A 23,899-nucleotide genomic window follows, 5' to 3' on the forward strand; every position below is an offset into this window, starting at 1 on the left:
AAATTCGCACAGCTGGACCGAGAGCTAGATCAATGTGAAGGAGAAATCCTTCTGTTCAGCAGGACAGTTTGCCCTTCAGGACAGTATGAGGGACTCCACAATCTTCTGTGGGCTCTCATGAACCACTTAATGGATCAGGTTTCTCAAGAGCCTCCGTGTCCCATAGAATACAATCTTCTCTGCCAAACCATTTAAGGTCAAGTATAGGCTGGGAAAACTAAGAGGTTTATATTGGAGTCATATTTCTGATTTTAGTATAAACTAATGAATCTCTGATCTTACAGAAAAACATTTCCTGTGAATTAATAAAGGAAACTTCTGTCAAAACCCAGAAATAGTTGACCCTAGCCAAATTTTGGCCAAAGGGCATATCACTGTTGAAAGCAGTGTAAAAATTAATAAGTATCTTGGTATTGAAATGGAACATTTATCATTAATTAAACATTACTTGTAAAACAAAAACACTCAAGGCAGGAATTCTATATAGGAGAGAGTCAAAGTACCATATTTCATTTAGAGGCAATTTTTTTCAATGGGAGCAAAAGTTCCTTGTCGCCAAACCACACAAGACAAAGAGAAAGCTGCAGTACAATTTGAGCCCAAAGTACAGAACTTACTGTACAAAGAATGGGTCAAACAAGGCCTATCTGAGGAATGAATCCATGACTAACAGCACAGTATTGCTTTGGCTGGCATGAGACAGACATAACACCTTATTGCTGGAATTAAAGAGAAAGTGGACCTCCCTCCTGGCAGTCCAGTTACTTCTATGTTAATCAGAGAAGAAGTGGAGGTATTGAAAAAGAAATTTCTAGAATAGTGACAACAAAAATTCTCAAAATACTGAAGAGGCTCATCTCTGTTTTCCAAAGGGAGAAACATTGTGTGCTTCCAAAGTGCTGGGCACCCAACCACCATGCACTTGCACAGATCTTGGCCATGGATATATCCATGATTTCCTTAGATGTTTCTCAGGCTTTCTACTGTCTTCCTCTCAATCCTGCTTCAAATACACAGCTTGCTGGTTTTGACAGAAAACTAGTCTAATATTTGCAGAAAGCTCTAATGATAATGGTTTCAGCACTTTTCCATCTTAGTTCAGCTGCAAGAGCAGTTGAGAAATCTCATCACTGGAATGTTTGGACTTTTGCTTATAGGGATAACTTCCTTCTCTGTCACACAAAATCGTGTTACCTTAACTTGGTTAGCCACAGTGTCCACTGTTTTCATGCAAGTTTTAGGGTAATAATAAACTTTGATAAATGTACTCCATCACCTGTTGAGGAAATCACATTTTTAGGACTGAAATTTATGAGGACTGACATGATGATATCTAATGGAAAATGAACAGCTTATTGAAAGCTATTGAAAGCAAATAGCTTATTAAACAAGTGGATTGCAACAAATGTTATGATTTTAAAATCCTGCAAAGATTAATAGACCATGTAAACTTTGGCATTCCTTTTACTACTTATTCTAATCATGTGCTACAACTAGTTTATGCTTCTACGATTGGAAAAAATAAAGAAAGAAAAAAAAATCAGTTTTCTGTTCCATAAAAAGCTTTATTGTATTAAAACGTGTTGTCAAGGAGTTATATGGAAATTGCAACCCAAGGACATTGTTCCTATTTCTAAGCTTGTGACAGATGCCATGTTCAAAGTTGGAGCCATATCCCATATCACTGATGGGTTGTCTTACTTCCATTTTGCAGGACCTAGACCCATGCATATTCAAGAATTACTGATGCCATTTATTGCAGTGTCTTTGATAAAACTGTGGTCTTGGATCTGTGACTTAATGTTTTCCTGTAGATGAAAATGGCATGGAGATTTGTTCTGTGGGCCAGGCAAATCTTATGTCAGGTCGAAATGTACTGGGTTCTTTCAGAGTTTAACCCAGCAGATAGACCAACACATGGGAGACCATCTGAGTGGAGTGCATACACTAGTACTCTAATCAGAGAGCCCTTAGAACTGCTATGGAAACAGTAAACGGCATGTGATCCAATGACAATCTTGTACTAGTTCAGAAGTTTCCAAAAATAAACAGCAATGCAGACAGATAATCCATTTTAGTCCAGATGATCCTAGATGCCGTGATAATTAGCCCCATTTTAGCATCCACAGATTTTTGTCCTTTCAGTTTTGAATATGTGCAGTACATTTATTTATCTGCTGTGTTTTTCCTATCAGGTCTTCACCATAGGCCAGCATCGTTTGAACTGACAAAATCCACTAAAGATTAGGTTTTCTTTTCAGAGTCAAATTCAGGTAGTTTTCAAATAGAGATTTTAAATGGCAACATGTATGTAATTTAACTAACTTGCTGTTTGAGTTTTTTGATGACTTTATACCAGGAGAGACAGGTCAGATGCATAAGCACCCTGCAGCTGCAGGAATGGGGTACTGGGCAGCTATGTCTTTTTGTAGTGTCATCATGAAAACTCTCAGCCTTCACATCCATGAAGTGCAGAACTTTCTTTCTAATTTGTGCTTGAAGTTTATTGTTATATTATATGTTCCTCTAGAATAAGGACCCCAAAATGGCTCGAGTTGCACTGGAATCTCTGTACAGACTACTGTGGGTTTACATGATCAGAATTAAATGTGAAAGCAACACAGCTACCCAAAGGTAACATGCTGTATTTGTGAGGATAATTTGGTCTTGTAGAGTGGATGTTGCAGGTGAAGAGATTTTATAGTTCTTCTGAATTCCCTTGAATTGAACCTATTCATATTATGAAATTAAAATCTCAACTGCACACAACAAAATATTCCCTTTTGTGGCACCATCAGTTATTCTCCTACCTATTTCTGTATAAACCGTTTCTGCTTTTGTTGCTCTGCTTTTCACTCTTTGCCTGGTTAAAGTTATAAATATTTTTGTAGTGGCATGGCATTGACGGGTTTATTGTTACTTGTAATGTAGTAATGCAAATAATTACCTTGAATTTGTAGCAAAGGGTCAGAACAAGAAACTGATGCATTTTTATTTCAAAGGAAATACATTCTAGTCTTTCTAAATGGAGTAAGATTTCCAGTCTATGTCTCATGGTAAGTGAAGTCCAGAAATGCCTAATACTTTTTGTTTTTCTTCTTGTACAGTCGACTCATTACTATCGTCACCACACTTTTCCCAAAAGGTTCCCGTGGTGTGGTGCCAAGAGATATGCCTCTAAACATCTTTGTGAAGATAATACAGTTTATTGCACAGGTATGGGAGAAACATGCATGTGTCTTTCCAAATAATTAATAATTTGTTTTCCCCATAACAAATTAACAAATAAGTGATCTTCTATTGTCTGAATTTTTTGCAACTCTCTTGTCAGTATCTGTCACCTAGGCAGTAATAAAATTACAGTTGGCCCGACTTCATTTGAACAACAGGTTTTGATTAACTTCATTCCACTGAAGATGGATAAAAACATTTTCACTTCATCTCAAATGCATTTTTTGTCAATTTTTGGAATTGCCAGCAAGCCAGAAAATGCATTTGTTGATAGGCTCTGACTGTCTGTCAGGTTCAAAACGATAGGTCATATTTGTCCTGATACTGAACCTTTCATACTTTATAAGACAATGAATTACACTGCTTCTGAAGCAGTAAGTGAGAGGACAACCGAGTTGAGCACCTAGTTGACACATTTAGTTTTCATTGTTTCAAATGGGAATTGCTAAAATAAACTAACCTTCAGTACTGGAAGTTTCATCTCTTTTATTATTTAAATTCAGAAAGCATTCCCATTAAGCAAAGCACTTAAGCACATACTTAAAGACTCTGAATAGGAATGAATTAAACAGATGCTTAAAATCTTCCTTGAACTGTGCCATCTGTGAATAAGCTACTTTTATGTAAAATACTATGTTAGTACCATGATTACCACAATTTAAATGAAATAATTAAAAGCTTTATGTTTAAAATTTATCATTTTCCATTTAAATGCCATAAATTTTTGAATTTGTCAACATACAGTTGTGTTGAAAGCTTAGATCTGATCATATATTTTGCATGCTTCTGAAATCTCTTTTTCTGTACTTTAAAATAAATCCTGATTAAACTGATTTTCAACATCCTGTTGCTTTAAAGAAAAGTAGAAGTGATCACCTTAACAATTTAAAACATTTTTACTATTTTAGGAACGTTTAGATTTTGCAATGAAAGAAATTATCTTTGACTTCCTTTGTGTTGGAAAACCAGCAAAAGCTTTCAGTCTCAACCCTGAGGTACGATGTGCATCTGCATTTTTTTTTTTCTTTTGAGTTAAAATACATTGTATTGTGCTGCATTTCCTTTCTGGTTACATTCTAAGCATGCTGCCATCTTTGTCCAGTTTTCAAGTCGAATCTTTAATGTGATTAAAGTGTAAAATATATCTGGGAACTTTTATCTGTGAAATGTCACATTATTTATGTTTATTTCATGTTTCCTTAGTGAAAAGTGAAGTAGCACAAATGTAGAAAAGAAAAAGATAAAGAAAACTATTGACCACAGTATATACAAGTAAATATACAAATAATATACATAAATAAATAAATTTTCTATAACAATTTCAATATTTTTCAAAACAGTTTTACTAAAAGAGTGCATGATGTGAGAAGAACTGAAGATGCCATAAAAAGAAAGAAAACTCCTAATAAAGTTTTGCCATTCTGACCAGTAAAGCTCCACTAGTATTAATGTCATGAGTTAGCTTTGTAGTGCTTTGCCTAGAGAAAGCAAATCAGAAATTTTAAAAACTTTTTAAGTCATAAAATAATAAAAAAATTCTCCTGGAAATAGTAATTCTGAAAACATTTTCATTTGAAAACTGAGTATAGAATGAAAAATAAAAAGCGTTTCTGATCATCTCTTAAAATGCATCTCTATTAATCATGCAGTAAAATGTTAAAATAGAATGAGTTACCAAAAATGCTATTTGATACCAAAAAAAATTTGGAAAAGTGGATTAAACTTTTTGCTCTCAAAAGCAGTGAAAGTGAAAGGCAAGCTTTCACCTTTCTTCTACAAAAGAAGACAGTCCCTACCATGTTCTCGATCAGTCACCTGCAGTATCAACTGAGGATGGTCCTGCAAAGGATGTTTTGTATTAGCATTGCATGAAGCCAGGCTTATAGGGAAGGGACATAGTCTGTATCTTCTTGAATTAAATATGTGAAATTTTACTGGTTTTCAATAGCAATACAAGTCCTAAACCAATGAAACAACAGGGCTAATTTAATGTTTGTAGACTTTTGCTTTAAAAAAAAAATTACACATAATTATGTAAATGCATCTCTGGGAGGCTGTCAGTAGCACAGCCTCTAAGTTTTTGGAACATGTTCCTAGGAAATTGAAAATATTCTGCTCTTTTAATCATTGCAATGCAATGCCTGCATTTTCCCTCTGATGAATTCCCAGAAGGCACTCAGGTCATTTAGCCTTATCTTCCTGATGTTTTCACATTGCAATTCCATTGCTGAGCACCATTCAAGACTTTTCATTGAAGCCTGGGGCTTTTCTGGATGCCTATTGATGTTTTTTTCGTAATAGATCACTTAGGACATTTATGTTTAACTGAAGATCCAGTTAAGATGCATTACTAAACTCCAGGTCATATCCCAGGTATTTTATCCTGAAGATAAAAGTATAATGTGGTAATGAAAATACTGAGAAATAAAGTTTTGAGAGGGGACATCACTGCTTATAATGCAGATATGAATTCACTGTACAGAAAAAAGTGCTGCCACATGCATACTCAGAATTTCAAAGAATATGAGTAGTATATGACTATTTGATTGTGATACTCATTCATCTTCTGAATCTTACAGAGAATGAATATTGGTCTGAGAGCTTTTTTGGTAATTGCTGATAGCTTGCAGCAAAAAGATGGTGAACCTCCAATGCCAGTGACTGGAGCTGTCCTTCCCTCTGGAAACACTCTCAGGGTGAAGAAAACTTATTTGAGCAAAACTCTTACGGAAGAGGAAGCTAAAATGATAGGTCAGTAAGAGAATGGGCAAATTAGAATGATTGTGAAAAAGTCTTCAGTATCTAAGCAGAATAATTTATTATTGATAAGTATTACATCGTTTTCTTCATTGTAAGCATTTACTTTATTGTGTGTGGTAATGAAATGTTTGGTTTACTTTGGCAATTAATGCTTCTTTTTACTGCTTCTAATTATTTCAGGAAAAATCTTTGGTCGTGTTCTCCCCTAAAACCTTGTGGTCTAGGGAGGGATTTAGTACACAGATAGTTAAGAATTAGCTGCTTCTAGTGTAGAATAGCCGTCTTTATTCATGGTTATTCATCTTTTTTGAGATACTCATTTTAATTGCAGTATCTAGCATCAAGTGGCACTTTCAAAATGGCAAAAGCTTTTAAATGTAAAACAGAGCTGAAGTGCACAAGTTAAAAACACTGTTGCATTGGTCTTCCTTTGTAGTCATTGAAGAGAAATAATCCTGTGCTGTAGCAGAACAACTTTTGAATCATGCCCTGAAGGTACCTGGTTTTGCTGACAAAAGCAAGAACATTTGGTTACTCACCTTAGCACTTCATTCAGTCCCCAAAATTACAAAGCCTAGGTATTTCTGCACCAGTGAAAAAGACCTGTGTTGCTCTATTACTAGATTGTTGTAGCAATATCAAGAAAATAAGCAGTATGAGACCCACTGCTGTTGCCATGTACAACAGGCATGGTATTTAGTGCTGTCACTAATTCAGTTTGGTTACTCCTCATGCATTTGCTCATAAATGTTTGCACTATTGAGTCCTTGTATTTTATTAGCAATTTTCACTGGTTTATGATACAGTATTCTAGTTCCCATGTATAACATGTAAGATTTAGCTGGGTAATTCAGGATATCAGGTAGTGACAGGACTAGGGGGAATGGAATAAAGCTGGAAGTGGGTAGATTCAGGCTGGATGTGAGGAAGAAGTTCTTCACCATGAGAGTGGTGAGAGCCTGGAGTGGGTTGCCCAGGGAGGTGGTTGAAGCCCCATCCCTGGAGGTGTTTAAGGCCAGGCTGGATGAGGCTCTGGCCAGCCTGATGTAGTGTGAGGTGTCCCTGCTCATGGCAGGGGGGTTGGAACTAGATGATCCTTGTGGTCCCTTCCAACCCTGACTGATTCTATGATTCTATGAATTCCTACATTTTCTCTTGCTTTCTATTCTGCTGTTGAACTTTTGATCATATCAGATTTGAAAATTGATGCAGTTTTGAAATTTCAAATATACCTTGTCTTTATCAAAAAGTTTTGACTAGAGAACACATGATTAAAATCAATTGTAAAGTGTTAATATAAAAAAGTTCATTAAGAAAATTAACATTTTAGCCTTTGATGAATGTAGAAAAAAGAGTTAATTCAGGTTTTATTTTTTAAGTATTCTATGTTCATCAGCTGCTGGAAAGCTGTATGTCTCATACTGTTTTTCACATAAAATGTCATGCCATTAGTTTACATATCAAACAAGTTTTTACGGGGCCTCATTCAGGTTCCTGGTTTTTTATTTACATGTGGTTTTTAAACCTTGCTACTAGATCAGAGGTTTTGTTTCTGCCATGGTAAGTCCACAAAATGTATTGTATAACATGGCAAACTGCAGCTTCATTCAACTGTATAGGGACATATCTTGACTAGGTATTTTTGCTATTTTTTCTCCAGGAAAAATGTATGTGTGTTTATATATAACTTGTGCTATTTTTACACACAATAGCATTCTTTTTGGAGAGAGCAACATATTCTGTCTCTGAATCAGGATATTGTTACTACTAGAATATGCCATCTCATGAGGAAAATATTTTTCTTAATTCACGCAGCATAGCCTGAGTCAGCAGCTTCCTTTTTCAAAATACATGTATCTGTAAATATCCCAAATTATACAAAAATGCTTGTTATTGCAGGTATGTCATTATACTATTCTCAAGTAAGAAAAGCTGTGGACAACATACTCAGACACCTTGACAAGGAAGTGGGTCGATGCATGATGCTAACCAACATACAGATGCTTAACAAAGAACCGGAAGACATGATTACGTGAGTGCTAAACATCAAATCCCATAAAATACTGAGAGATAATTTCAGAACTTTCGTTGTCTATCATGACTCGTCAGAAAAAGAGCAAGGAATAGGAACAGCCAGCTTAGTATAGACTTTGAAAAGCTGTTTATGACATGTTGATTTTACTTCTTTGCGTGTTGTAGTGTTAGGAAGTGAAGTAATGCTCTCGGGTAGCCAGAATCACGTGTGAATTCTGTGAATGTTTCTATGGTAGCAGTTGAAAGCCCAAAGTGAAAAACCTGTCAGCACACAGGTTTGTACCACTGAACTTCAAAATGAATGCAACGAATTCTCAAATCCCTATTACTAATATGTCATAGTTCCCATTACTATTCATGCCTGTAATCAAAACTTAATTAAAAATCTAAGTCATTTTGTGATTTCTTGGATTTAAGCAGTGCCTCACTGGAACAGAATCCAGGCAGTACATTTCAAGCAGTCTTGAACAGCAGCATTTTACACTCTCATCCAAAATTATTAGTGAGGGAAGCTTCCTCAAGAGAATTCTAGCGAGGTGGACATCTATCTAGTAGACTTCAGAGACACAGAGACATCATTTGACACATGCAGAGCACAGATTGTAGAGATCCCAACTGTAAGGAGAGGGGTAGACGTGATAGTTATGCTAGAAGAGAAACAACCTGGAGAAAAAAAATTCAGGCTGTCATGAAAAGGACTTTTGGTTACAATACCATGAGTGGTAGATTGACAGTGCATTGACTGGCCAAATTTACAACTGATATTATCTTTATGTTTTAATGTCATTTCTCTGTAATTGTTTATTGCCATGACTGTGTGTATGAGATTGAAGCTCTTTATTTCTTTAGTATCGTCTTACTTTGTTTATATTAAATGCTAATATTGCTATCCAATAATCTTTCATATTTTTGTTGTAGTACTAGCTGGTATTCTGTTCAGTAGTCACAGCCGGTTTTCAGAACCATTTTTGCTATTCAGGTTTTTTGCGAGGGAAAGTGAGTTTTGAAATTCACATTTTGTTCCCAAAAGATACTTGTATAATAAAACCTTGAGTACTTTGATAAGAAGTGTATTTAACCTTAACTAGAAAAGTCCTTTATGTGGTCTGTCAGCATCACTGGTGGTGTTTATTTTTAGAGTCAGTGAACAAATAGACTTCAAAGAGTTTCAAATTTCGGGAAGTCTTATGGTTTGGTAGAAACTTTTGTCCAAGACATTAAGATTTTAAGTTGGGAGAACTAGACTTGTACATCACCATACTTTTGTATTTTATCCAGATGGTCTGTAACTTAATTTATAGACTTGAAAGACAAAAAACACATTACAATACATTTTTAATTGTTTTTCCACGGGGAAAAAAATCTGGACTGCTTAATTAGAAGTTCATCGAAAATCATGTAAACTGATGAAAACATAATTAGCTGTTACTATCAGCCCACAACTGCCTTGTGCATGATAACTAGAATAGGTAATATATTGGTTTTATGTAACTCCTTATCATTTTATTCACAGAACTTCACTAAAGTTATGTATTTGGAGTTCTTATGGGCTTTAATATATAGATACCACACCACATTTTTCTATATTTTAAGGTCTGGTTTTTGTCATATTGTCATATTTGTCATAGTTAATGTTTAATATAAAATAAAATAAGAATTAGGGGGAAGTAGCTAGGCAATGAACAGTCATAACGTTTTGAAGTATACAGGTTCTGGAATTTTCCTGGCAGTGTTAGGCATGTTAGCTATATAATGACAGATCCTTTAAGCACTTATTGTTGAAGGAGTAAATGCCACTCGAGAGAATCTTACTAAATCCTGACTAAGGAGCATCTTTTGCATCCTCCACTGAGATATGAATTTCAACATTGGTTGTAATTGCTTTCCAACATATAGTCAGAATAGGGCATCCATTTTTCTCACATACAAACTTGTTCTTGCAAGTACTTCAAAGATTTTTGCTGACTATCCTGAACTAAATACTGGTGAGGAAACACAGGCTTCCAGGTAAGGACCACTGTCAGCATGCTCATCTAGAGCTCATCCTGTTGGATCATGAGTCAGCTAGAGATGACTGGAAAGCCCTGTCAGACCCTCTTTGCCAGACACATTGCATGCTGTACCTGGTAGCTCAGTCAATTTGGGAACTCAGCTTTGACTCTCCTGCTAGTCTTCTGAGCAGCTGATAAGCAGATTTTATATTTATAAATAATTACTCATTTGCTTTCAGAAGAGTTTACTCTCAGACTATTATTATGTATGCCTCCATTTTAAATGCACAAACTGTTTACCCTCACTGGGGACTAATAATAAGGAAACTGCAAAAATCACTTTCTGTTACTCACTGGTTTGTCTGCAGACAAAATTAACAATGGCACTTTACTGTTTGCAACTATTAAAACACAGTATTTTGAATTAGTTATTCACTAGTATTTTCATTAGCAATAGTACTTGAAAGGGATTTGTATCTAACCAAATTCTCAGATGAGATATTGTATTTTACACTTTTTCAAGTTGCTGACACATTCTTTCAAGTTTTATCTGCTAGGATACAGATGTAGTGAGACAGAGATAATTCATTATTAAAAGAGTTTCCCTTCGTTGTACAATTTAAGTCAGTAGATAAAAATCATATATCCATTTTATTAATGTAGTATATATCCAACTGATAAGTATATAGAGTGTTAAGAGAAAGAATGCTATTCACTATAAAACTATCTTTATTCTTTGAATTAAGTGAGCCGAATGTCACTTTATGCCATTTCTGTACCCATTTTTTCAGTGAATACTCAGTCTAAAAATCTTAATTTAGACTTGTGAGATGGTATTACATACAGGCTTTCTCTGTGACTGAACACAGAAATAAGGTATCCAAATGGAATGTCCTCTGTTGGGTGGAGAGGCAGAGTAGTGTAGTAAGCAGGGCAGTGGCCTGGGTGCAGGAAAACTAGGTTCATTTTCTGTTGTATCAGTGGATTTCAGTGTGGTGCTTCTCAGCGTGTCTCTTTTCCCCCTATTCTTTTCTGTTTTGTTCAGAAGCATGTTAAAGCAAGATCAGACTTTCTCTACATGTTTATAGTAGGGTCCCTAAATAGGACCTTGCTCTTTTGATTCCTCCAAAGCATATTACAGGCTAATAAGGAAGACTATACTGGGAAAGGCTGTACAGTTTGAAGTGCTGTTATGCTTTGATTACTTCTCAATACTCAGTTGTCAAATAACAGATCATTGATTTAAAAATGTGCAACTAGATCACATTTTGGTCTCTGAAGACTTCTTTAATCTGCATTCTTAGAAAAAAATACAGGAAATAAGTCAGAAAACAACTGCATCTGTTGGGAAAATAATCAGAAGCTGAAACTTAAGCTACCTTTAGAAGATTTAAGGACACCCTGCCTAGTTTTTGGGCTGTGCTGAGCTTTAGACTCCAACCACTTTCCCAGGCTGTTCGGGAGCAGTTGAGCTATTCCACAAATTAGAGCAGCCTTGGGGCTACTAAAACGGGTTTTAGGTTGTAGTGATTGCTAAAGTGCTTCTTTCTCAGGCAGAGATAAAGAAAATATCTGTGGCTATACCTACCTCTAAAAGATGCTACTTCTTCCATGTAGTAATGTGTGGTGTGTGATTTTCTCAGATCTGTGCCCTATTGAAGGCAACTGTCTGGATCTTCAGTCTTATTTTTTTGACTTTTTACCTATCTGCTTTTTGCTTTGTACAATTGGGGTAATATAGCTGCACTGTGAAGGGGAACATCCCAGCTTTTTCCTCATCGCCTGAGCCAAAGCTTGCATCACACTAATGCTGATCTTGATGGACTAATCCTCCTACATTGTAAATTCATCTTGTTATATCTGCCAGTTCCTCTTAAAAAGAAACAAATGAATCAGCAATAATTTTGGGGTTTGAGTACTGTATTGATACAATGCATGAAAGATATAAAAATCAAACCCATTCATTCAGTGGAAACATTTATTCATGTTTCCTTCTTATTCAACTTATTGTTTCTAGCTTTCTGTCCTCATGTTCTTAGCAGGCCTCTGGCAACTCCGTTATATCCAGCCCTTTTCTAAATATAGCTGTGGAGAGATCATGGAATACAGCAATTTGTTAAGTTTAGTCAAAATTCTGGTTTGATTTTTCAGTGGTGAAAGAAAACCAAAAATTGATCTGTTCAGAACATGCGTTGCTGCTATTCCTCGGTTGCTTCCTGACGGAATGTCAAAACTTGAGCTGATCGACTTGCTGGCAAGGTAAGATGTTCAAGCATTCAGTCACTGCTCAAAGGGAAAAGCATAAAAAACTGAGACACAGAAGGTGTAGTACTTTCTTGGACAAAACCATGTGCTTATAAAAACTAATCTGCTATTAATGGCTAAGACGTAGAAGTCCTAGCATTTTCTTACAGTTATTGTGTTTATATCATAAATTCCTAATTTTATAAGAAAGTAGATATGTCATCAAGAACTTTTTTGTCAGAATGTTGATTATGTGTTATTCACCATTATTACCTCTTTTAACCTTCACAGTGTTCTGATAAACAGGAAATAACATCTTTTCCGTGTTGCGGAAAAATGTGGAGAAATGTGTTTAGTTTTGATTTATTTGATTTTTGATTCCCACTTGTCTGTTTCATAAAACAGAATGTGCTAGATCTGGTGTCTTTCCCAAAACTTTTTAAATTCACAATAATTCTTTATTAGTATTAGTAATAGTAGCAGTAGACATAAAATAAAGAAGAACTTTGAATATAAAATCCTTCCTGCTTGGATCCTTTTAATTTACCTAGATAGACTTACCTTCACTGAATAAGGTAGTCTACAACACATGACAGCCAAAACAAGTTTCAGAATGTCAAATCAGTGACTTACTGCAAATAATTATGGTAGTAGGTATTTCTCAGTGCAGAAATGTCAGTTGCACTTTACAAGTTAAAAATTCCAACATGTGCTATTTATTTAAGTGGATTATGGTAGTAAATTGATCCAGGAGGCTCTTGCAGCATATTGCTTTCAGGTAACAGTGACAAAGCAATGTTTGCCACTCTATTCTTGATTTTTGAAACATCTGTGAGGAATGGGAGATGTGGGAGCCAAAGGGTTACATGCAAAAGCATTTTTTTTCCGCTCTGTGGACACCCAACAAACAGTGATATGCTGAAACAGTGAAACAATTAATTCTGCTTCTAGTAAATGTGCAACAGCCAAATAAGCCAGAACTGCAATCAGTGATAGGTATGCTGTGGTGCGTGGCTAGCTTGATTTCCTGGTGTTCACATCCACTCTGTAAATCGCTGGTGGGTTGCTTTAAATTATTACCTTATCAAATTACCCTATCAAATGCCAGGTCCTGCACTTGGGTCACAATAACCCCAAGCAACACCACAGGCTTGGGGAAGTGTGTCTGGAAAGCTGTCTGGCAGAAAGGGACCTGGGGGTTCTAACTGATAAGCAACTGAATATGAGCAAGCAGTGTGCCCAGGTGGCCAAGAAAACCAATGGCATCCTGGCTTGTATTAGAAATGCTGGGTCCAGCAGGAGTAGGGAGGTGATTGTCCATTTGTACTCAGCTCTGGTGAGGCCACACCTTGAGTATTGTGTCCAATTTTGGGCACCTCAATACAGCAGAGATGTGGAGGTGCTGGAGTGAGTGCAGAGGAGGGCGATGAAGCTGGTGAGGGGCCTGGAGAATAAGTCTTTTGAAGAGTGACTGAAGGAGCTGGGGCTGTTTAGTTTGGAAAAGAGGACGCTGAGGGGAGACCTCATTGCTCTCTACAGCTACCTGAAAGGACATTGTAACAAGGCTGATGCTGGTCTCTTCTCACAGGTAGTTATTGATAGAACAAAAGGAAATGGCCTCAAGCTACGACTGGGTAGGTTTAGACTGGACATTAGGAAGAAGTTTTTCACAGGAAGAGTGATCAGGCATTGGAATGTGCTGCCCAGGGAGGTGGTTGAGTCACCAACCCTGGATGTGTTTAAAGGTGGTTTGAATGTGGTACTTGGGGATATGGTTTAGGAGTGACCCTTGTAGAGCAGGGTTATTGGTTGGACTTGGTGATCCTAAGGGTCTTTTCCAACCTGAATGTTTCTGTGATTCTGTGATTCTGTACAGATACAGCATTAAGTAGTTGTATTGATTATGCTTAAGAGAAATGAAAAAGGTCATGTTTTCCTTTAATCCAGTATTTTAGCTAGCTTTATATCCTTAGTAATGGCCTTAACTGAGCTGGTAGAAAGCACATACCCATTCTGGTCACAGCTCTTCAGGCACATAATATTGTCCAGATCAGACATCTCTGAAGTTTGGAGACCATTGTGAATGTCTTCATAAATTAGTGCTTCCCTCCTGAAGTCTCACTACTGTCAACATAACACTTCATGCAGGAAAAGTCAGTTGTGATTCTTTAGCCACAATCAGTTTGTAAGCGTTCTTGGGTAATTTCCATCCTGCGACAATGCAACCAGTAGGTCTGCTGGGTTTTCTGACTCTGACTGTGAGAACTGAGACATCAAAAGGAGCTGAAGACAGCATCTCTAGAGCAACTTTGGAAGCAATTACACGCTCAGCCTTTCCACAACAAGGAGACCTTTGGGAAACTATTCTCATCTCCTAGAAGTATTCATGCTACAAAAACTCTGAGACAGTGATTCTCAAGTATAAACAAGGGAAATATAGTTTTGGTAGAAGGAAGTGGATGCAGTAGAAAGCAGCTATCAGAGAATTCATGATTCGAAAGACATAAAACATGGTGTTGAAGTGACTGGATAGGATCACATACAGAAGAGTGATGTTCCTATGAAAAGGCAAACCTTATTCACATGTATAAATAGAAATAAGTCTAAAAGATTTTTGAAAAAGCTCTGGCCTAATCAATATTAAGGATGCCTGATTTGGAGAACAAATTGTGGTTGAAGAAGAGATTGACCAGAGAACAATGGAGAGAAAGATCATAGAATCATAGAATGGTTTGCATGGGAAAGTACCTTAAAGATCCATCTAGTTCCAAAAACCCTGCCATGGGCAAAGACACCTTCCATTACACCAGGTTGCTCAAGGCTGCATCCAGCCTGGCTTTGAACACTTCCAGGGATGGAGCCTTCACAATTTCTCTGAACAACATGTTCTGCTGCTTCACCATTCTTATGGCAAAGAATTTCTCTCTAATATCTGATCTAAACCTAGCTTCTTCCAGTTTGAAGCCATTACCTGTGATCCTATCACTATATGTCTTTGTAAAAGCTCTTCTATAGCCCTCCTCAAATATTGGAAGACTGCTATAGGCTCTCCCTCGAGCCTTCTCTTTTCCAGCCTATATTTGTGTTTGGGACTGCCCCAACCCAGGTTCAGGACCTTGCACTTGGCTTCACTGAACTTCATGAGACTGACATTGGGCCTTCTCTCCAGCCTGTCAAGGTCCCTCTAGATGTCATCCTTTCCCTCCAGTGTGTCAACCATACAACACAGCTTGATGCCATTGGCAGACTTGCTGAGGGTGCACTCACTGTCCATGTCACCGACAAAGATGTTATACAGCACCAGTCCAAATACAGACCCTTGAGGAGCACCACTCATCACTTATCTCCACTTAGACATTGAGCCATTACTCAGTAGGCTGAAATAATTAGGTCTGTTTAGTCTGGGCAGGTATGGACTGAAAACAGTATACAAAAATACAGCTTCAGAGAATAATGTTATAAACTGTTTAAGGAATTAATGTGTGGTCTAATCTTAATGTAAGTCTCCAGATTACCCTAGCACCAGATCTTCTTCTCTACATTCTCTATACTATTCCATGTTTACTTGTGTCCAGAATCCTACTTCACCTATTTATGAAAGCAAGTTATTGGTGTTCTAGACAATGCTGCATTACAACATTTTATCTTTTCTGGGTCTAAAAAATTAGTACAAGGATAAAAGACTTTGAAGAGGTGAGGTTTCAGTTCCTCCCTGGTTTAAAAAATAATCTGAGAAGCTTTCTGCCAGGGATTTTTGTGGGGCTCTGTTGTCAGGATGGAAAGCTGTTCCATACTTTCTTTACTCTGAAGATAAAACAATATCTTTGGGTTAATGAGTTCTTTTATTCACAGTTTGGTTTGAATTTTTCATTCTCACAACAGATGTGTCTTTGGCAGTTTGCAGAAGGAATCTAACTCAGCAGCTAAACTTTCTTCCAGGACAGCTGTATTCAAATTATAAACCATAAAGCAGATGTCAAGGATATACTGTACCTTTTGCCCTTTCACTGCCCACTGAAACCATTCATAACAAATTCCCAAGTAGGTCTGAAATTAAACTGACTCAAGTGTAAACAAGCAAACTAACATTTGCTTGTTTCCTCAAGCAGCCTGTCATACAGTGGTAACACATAGATGCGTTCTTATGCTCAGTTTGAATTTCATCTCATTTGGTAATGCTGTTGTGCAGTGACTTGGGCTTACAAATGCACGTCCTTTGTATCCTCTTTTCTGTTACTACTTCATGTCATTGTGGAAGTCATTTCATGGATGATTTAATCATAGTCTCAGGGGTTTTGCTTGTTTTTCTGGTTTTGACATTCCAAAGAGGAAACGAAAATGGTCCCTTCTTAGCACAACAAAATATACTGTGTTTCCAAATTTACATAAAAAGTCATGTGGTATTTAACAGATATTTTTGGAGCCATCTTCACCAGGGGTGAAGTTTGATGGCAGTTCTTTTGTTTTACTTAAATGAAATGTCCTATGCCTCCCAATTAGACAGCTATAATAAACCAAAGTTGTTATGAGCCTCATCTCATCGTACTTTTCTAACTGAATGGAATTTGGTTCCACTCCATTTGGCTCTTTTGGTTGTTTTTTTCCCTAGCTCTCTATCCATTGCTTTATACTGCGTCCTTGTTTTCAACTATGTAGATTAAATGTAGATAAAGTACTTTAAAATGAGTTCTAACACACTACAGAAAATTACAGTCTCGTGGGTAATTAAAACAAAATACATCATAAAGGCAATGAACCAAAACCTGCACAACACACTGATCTGAATTTACTTTATTCTGCCCAGCTACCAACACAAAAGTCGTTTGATAGTTTTATGTCAAAAGAAAATATGAAGAATTTTTTGCTGAAAAGAACTTCAACACAATGCAAGTACAGAAGGAAATAAAATTTGAAAACGAGATCCAGAATTGCACATCTTTCAGAAGGACTTTGGGGTTGTCCTATGTGGTTTTTAAAGCACGGGAAGTCCTGAGGCTGTTTTTCTCGTTTCCCTATCCTATGTTCTTTAAATCATAAAGCAGTTTTTAATTGGTTTTCAATAATTATGATTTGTTTCTTGGCTAAAGATTTGTTTCAGCTTAGGCTGTTGAGGTGTAGTGATTCTTTTATTTTTATATTGCAAGTTAACTATTAAATATATAAATTATGAAATTATGTATTAAACTGTAATGCAAATATAAAATAACCTGAAGTTATTTTATAAGTGAGTAAATAAAAAATGTATTTGTTTTGAGGAGATGGCAAAGTTGCCGTATGATGTATTTGAAAGATACTGTCTTTTTAGGAGTGGAACAAAGACTTCTTTTGGATCCATGAATATGTTCAGGCACTGCTCTAGCAAGAATTGCAGTATAAAAACAAGTTAGGGATGTTAATTGTGGTCAATAATAATGAAACCATGATACTATCATTGCAATATGCATTGTCACTGGGAATTTTCCATCATTGTTAAGTTACTGAGAAATGTGCACTCCTTACCACAATAAATACTCCTCAGATTTGTATTACCTCTGACATTCATGTTTACTTACAGGCTGTCTATCCACATGGATGATGAACTTCGACACATTGCACAGAATTCTCTTCAGGGTCTGCTTGTTGACTTTGTTGACTGGCGCGAGGATGTGCTTTTCGGTTTTACTAATTTTCTGCTACGTGAAGTGAATGATATGCATCATACCCTTCTTGATACTTCACTAAAGTTGCTGCTACAGCTGCTTACACAATGGAAGCTTGTAATACACACTCCAGGAAAAGCTTCTGAACAGGGGAAAACCAGATCTGCAGAGGTATGATATCAAGAGATCTGTGTCTGAACATTTATACTAATTGAAGGCAGAAATTATTTTCCTTGGTATTGCTGTGTTTATGTGTTTTGTATTTACTCACCTGAGAAGTATTCACTGCATAAGATTTTTTAAGGCAATTAGTTCATGTGTCTTTTGAGGACAGCTATGCCCTTGTGTAATGCAGTAGATGTTATTGTTGTTGAGCAATACAAGGGAATGCATGTCAAACTGAAATACGCACATCAACAAAAGCCCATAAAGTGAAATATGTGTATGTAGATGTGGCAGAAGAACATTTTCCCAGGACTGAAATGGATTGACAGTGCTAATAGGAGCACTGAGAAAAGTAAAGTAGATCTTCCCTTCCTGTAGCCATTTCATTTGGCTGATTAAAAAAATATCTAATAACCTGATTGTTTCTACAGCCTGCTGTCTCCATGTGTTACAAACATTCCTGGGAACTGAACGGCTTTCAAGTGCACTCCCATCTGCACTTGTCCCACAGATATTTTCATTATGAGAGATTTTCAGGCTTCTTATCTCCTAACCCAATCACATTGGAAATGTTTTCCTTCAGGCAAGCATGATATCTGCTGTATATCACAGAGGACCATTAATTAATAGGTAATAATGGTATTGCAAAAAAGCGTGGGAAAGATAAATCCTCACACACTTTTCAGTAAATATTGTTAGACTTTATTAGCTGGGTGAGATTCTAGAGGCCACCAAGCTAAGATGTTACCTGCTACAGGGTCAAAGAAGGACCTGATGACCTGCTGTCCGGAGTGGAAAAAGTGTGAAGTCTTCACAATCTGACTTACCAATTCTTTGTTCTTTTGGGAAGCAGGGGTGGGGAAGGATGGAACAAAGCAGGTATTGGAATTGCAAATCAGACGGATGCTTGTCCAAAGGACTCTGCTGATGTGTTGATTTTGTGGAGTGAGATAACTTAAAGCAAAAACACTTGGTTGTTCGAGGGAATGCTGTCAGTCTCCTGCATTTATGTGCCCTCTGCATTTTTGTTTCTTACAGTTGATACAAAATGGATCCAGCCACAGGATACAGTCTGAAAGAAGCCCCTATTCTAATGTGCTACATGCAGTCGAAGGATTTGCGCTGGTTCTGCTGTGTAGTTTCCAAGTTGCTACACGTAAACTAGCTGTTTTAATCCTCAGAGAGATCCGTGCTTTATTCCTGGCCCTTGGCCAGGCAGAGGTATGATTTTCCTTTTCTGGAGCTTTGAATTAACATTTTCCAAAGATAAAACTCAAAACTGCTCTTACATTATGCTTTTAACATAATTGCTGTGCTGTAGTAGGTATGTACTTAGTTTATAAAAAAGCATTTGGTCTGAGTTTAACATTTCTATTTGCCTTAACACTGCAAACCTTTTTCTGTACTCAACAATATAACAATAACATATGCCCTGTACAAGAATTTGAAGAGAAACATTTGCAGCAACTTAATATTATACTTTCTCTTGGCATGATGTGAATGTAAATGACACTGTAAAACTTTTTTTTACTGCATGGAGCGTTTTTATATTGTCAGGATTATAAATTTGTGTTGGAAAAGAAACTCATTCCTTTAGCATACCATTTTCTGAAAACAAAACAAAACCAAAGCATTATGCACATTTAAGATTATTCACATACATTTTCCTTGTATAGTAAAGACTTCTGACTCTTTTTTATGGATATAGAAATATGGAGAGTTATGTAGCGTGTTGGTGGTCACAGCTCAGTGAGCCATCTAAATGCTTAAGAACACAAATATGTGTGTTCATGGCAAAGGAATGCTTTAATAAACAGTAAGCTAATTTTTCAGTCTTTTGATACCAGTTATCCAAAGTCATTTGGGATTTTCTGATATGTGCTTTTTTTCAGTAAGCAATGAGCTGGAGTCACAAATTAACTTCATTTCAAACCAAAACCTGGACTTGAGATTAATAATTAAAAGCCAAAATGCACCCATTTTTACCAATGAATTGTTTTAGCTATTTTAGATTTATGTAAAAATGTTTAGGTGGTTCTGTTTCATGTACCAGAAAAATAAGAAGGGAAACAATTTGATGAGGAGAGCAGCTAACTTGTGTTCTCTGTGTTATGCAGGATGATGACAGGCCTATGATTGATGTCATGGATCAGTTGAGTTCTTCTATTCTTGAAAGTTTTATTCATGTGGCTGTTTCAGATTCAGTAAGTACTACTTTACTGCTACCACTGGTGTTGATATCACACATGTTTATATAGCACAAATATCAAACATGAAATATTAAAAATGAAGCTGCTAGAAATTAAAAAAATCGTCCATCTATCCAGGAGCTTCAGGGCTCCACAATATTCCAGACAATCTGCTCCGTGAAAAAAATCACACTATGGATACAGAAGATACTACCTATACAAAATAAAACAAAAGCTACCTAGGTTCTGTGACCTGCATCCAAGAGAACCATTGAGAAAGTCTTATTTCCAGTACCATCTAATGCTTGGGGTCCTTGGAATTAATTCATTGCTATCATCTGTTCCAGAAGGGAATAACCTTTGATTCCTTTATGTGCTCAGAACACAGGCGCTTCCTGCAAACCTAAGGCTAAGCTCTAGAGTAGTTCACAGCTAGAATGAATCCCTGCTTTCTCTCTCACAGGGGTTTTATGTGCCTAATGTGCCATCAAAAGAAGAAAAGATGCAGTGAGCACTTTGAACAAACAACTATCAGTAGAAGAACTGATACTCAGTGCAACTTGTTTTGCACAGTATCTTAGAGTTTAGCACCCTTCATCATTGAGCAGAAACAATCAGATTTGTGCACTTTTCAGATGACTGAGTTTAAAGCAACAATCAATCCTTGCCCTGTGAGTGGCCTTTCCTGCGGTAGGAAGAGGACATCAAACTGATGGTGAAGTCAGGCCACCATGAAGCTGAAGTCAGAAAACTTGAGTTATTAGAAACTGAGCGAGCAAGAGACACTCTATCCCTCTAAGCCAGGAATTAGGAAATTCAGATGAAATAACAGCATGTGGCTTTGGATGTTGCAGTTTCTATAGGCTGTTTGCATTTTCTGCTTTAATTCCACGTGTTAATAATATAGCAAAGCAAATGTGGGCCTGATTCCTGAAAAGTGTAGCAGGGAGTGGTAGGTTAGTGATCACTGACAGTGGATGCAGGCAGCTGTTACATCCTATCTGGGGTCTGATAAGTGAATAATAAGGAGTCCAAAATACATGTGGTTTTAAGTTTTCATTTCACAAAGTTGTTTTACTAAGGTAAAATTTAAATTAGAGTAGAAAATTTGTTTGTTGATATGAGAACTCTACTTGCCACTGAAGGTAACAGTATTTAAAGTGGATTAAAACTGCTTAAGCATCTACTTCAGCTTCTTAATTCCCTACACAGATATTCAAATGCCTTGATGAATTTTGAAGAATATTTATTAATAGCATTAGTATTTATCATGTTGTCATAGCATGTAGGAGTCTTAATCATGGGCTAAGGCTCTGCCTGGCTGTTCAGACAACGAACATAAGGACAGTCTATAGCTATTATAGACTGCAGCTTCATACAAGAAACAATGGATGGGTGGAGGCAGAAAGGAGAGCAGAAAGTAAAAATGAGATTAAGTTGGTCAGCATAATCATTAGTTATTGTAGAATTTAAAGGGAAGTTATTGTGCCTCTCACAATAAGTAGGAATTTCAAGGAAAAACCACAGGGGAAATAATGTGACAGCTCTTATCAGCATTTGTAAATTGCTCCTTCTGACTGAAAGGGCAATATAATGGGAGCTATAAAAGTGTTGATCTAAAAACTTCAACAGAAGTCGGCCATGGTGCTTGAAAATAAAGACAAGTACTGAGGGGGAGTACAAGACAGGGAATAAATGGCTGTCACTGTGTTTTTCTGTCTTTTCTCTCTGTAGACAACAATCCCATTAACACACAGTGTGGATTTGCAGTGGCTGGTGGAGTGGAATGCTGTCTTAGTAAATAGCCATTATGATGTGAAAAGTCCTTCCCATGTCTGGATATTTGCACAGTCTGTTAAAGACCCATGGGTTCTCTGCCTCTTCAGTTTTCTTAGGCAGGAGAATTTACCAAAACATTGTCCTACAGCGCTCAGCTATGCTTGGCCATATGCTTTTACAAGGCTACAGCTGATAATGCCTCTTGTGGATCCAAAGTAAGTGGCAATCTGTACTTAACTTTCATTTTTATGGGTCCTGTTATTTTCACACAAGGGTTTTTTTTAGTCTCATGTTTCAGTATCAGTCTGTAAGTCCTTCAAGGTGCTACCCAGACATTCAGTTTTGAGTTTCATAATTGTAATTTGTAATGTAGAAAACTCTAGTTTTCTGCCTTTGCACACTTTTCCCATGTGTCATGTCACGTTGAATTGTGACTCATGGATGTGTAGCACGTTTTACCCCCTTTTAAAATATTTTTTTAATATTTTTAAAAAATTTTAAGAAAAATAATATTTTAAATATATTTTTAAGACTGGGTAATTCATAATTTTAACTTCTTTTAAAATTCTAGTATTCCTGTCAATGCGAAGAAAACAAGTACAGCAAGCAGTGGAGACAACTATGTTACTTTGTGGAGAAACTATCTTATTCTCTGTTTTGGAGTAGCAAAGCCCAGTATTATGAGCCCAGGACACTTGCGTGCTTCAACACCAGAGATCATGGCCACCACTCCTGATGGAACAGTGAACTACGATAATAAGGTGATGCATCCTGTTTCAAACAAGTTATTCATTTAGGAGCATTTTAAACTGCATCTGCATGCAAAGTCATATCCTGATGGAAGTATTTCAGCTAGAGGAGTATTTTGACATACACAAACTGCTTAAGGCACATAATTAACAATTAAAACATCTGTATGACTTTTATTGACATGAGGTATCAATAAATATTTGGCAAAAGCCATGGCATTTTCAAAATACTACTTTTATTTTCACATTCTGGGTGGCATATATTCCCTTTCCTTCCTTGTAGAGCACTCCAATTTGTACATTTATAAGATTATGTAGCAACAAGGCAGATTTCTAAATAAACACTGTATGCCTGTCAGAAATGAAGGAATATTATATGAAATATATTTTCACATAGTGGCAACCTGAGATGAGTAGTAGCTCCACAAATGCAACTGCTGGAATATTTTAATGAAACAGTAAATTATATAAATTGCAATAATCTGAATGAAAGCAAAGATATTTCCCAGATGTTTCTATTTCTTAAACCTCAGTGGTGATTGGGATGTAGTGGACATCCAGTTAGACTGGTGTATTGATATCCATAATAGTAAATTCATTTCAGCATGTTTTTAAAATACGTATTAATAAACCTTGGACAATGTTTTTTTTGTTAAAAAAATACTGTGTTTACTTAATATTGGTAATCCTGACAAACATCAATAATTTCTTAATATATTTTAGGCTATTGGAACTCCATCTGTTGGAGTCTTACTAAAGCAGCTAGTGCCTTTGATGAGACTTGAAAGCATAGAAATAACAGAATCACTTGTATTAGGATTTGGAAGAACAAATTCCCTTGTTTTCAGGTACTTCCCTGCTTATCATATTCTCAATTATTTGCCTGTAATCCAAATGCATTATTTTTCTTGTAATCTAAATATATTCAAGTTTTTATTTGCACTTTAGACATTTGTTATTAGATATTGAATAAAATATTGATACTTTTCAGAGGAGACTAGATTTTGTTTACAAATATCTATTTTTTTTAATTTAGGGAATTAGTAGAAGAACTTCACCCACTAATGAAAGAAGCCCTAGAAAGAAGACCAGAGGTTAGTTGCAAAAATTAAATGTAC

At 36.5% G+C, this 23,899-nt stretch overlaps 1 protein-coding gene across 2 annotated transcripts in view; it reads left to right on the forward strand.

The window, feature by feature from the left end:
• FRY (FRY microtubule binding protein) overlaps positions 1–23,899 on the forward strand; it is a 169,718-nt gene that overhangs the window by 66,299 nt on the left and 79,520 nt on the right. For both annotated transcript variants that reach the window (XM_054388340.1, XM_054388332.1), the window contains exons 12-24: positions 2,531–2,634; positions 3,108–3,216; positions 4,140–4,226; positions 5,811–5,982; positions 7,891–8,023; positions 12,168–12,275; positions 17,815–18,070; positions 19,103–19,285; positions 20,182–20,268; positions 21,988–22,247; positions 22,604–22,793; positions 23,505–23,629; positions 23,818–23,875. In XM_054388340.1, the coding sequence (XP_054244315.1) occupies positions 2,531–2,634; positions 3,108–3,216; positions 4,140–4,226; positions 5,811–5,982; positions 7,891–8,023; positions 12,168–12,275; positions 17,815–18,070; positions 19,103–19,285; positions 20,182–20,268; positions 21,988–22,247; positions 22,604–22,793; positions 23,505–23,629; positions 23,818–23,875 (1,872 nt within the window). The remainder of the gene's footprint in view (positions 1–2,530; positions 2,635–3,107; positions 3,217–4,139; positions 4,227–5,810; positions 5,983–7,890; positions 8,024–12,167; positions 12,276–17,814; positions 18,071–19,102; positions 19,286–20,181; positions 20,269–21,987; positions 22,248–22,603; positions 22,794–23,504; positions 23,630–23,817; positions 23,876–23,899) is intronic.

Source organism: Indicator indicator, chromosome 1 (assembly GCF_027791375.1).
Source record: "Indicator indicator isolate 239-I01 chromosome 1, UM_Iind_1.1, whole genome shotgun sequence".
Taxonomy (NCBI): Eukaryota; Metazoa; Chordata; class Aves; order Piciformes; family Indicatoridae; genus Indicator; species Indicator indicator.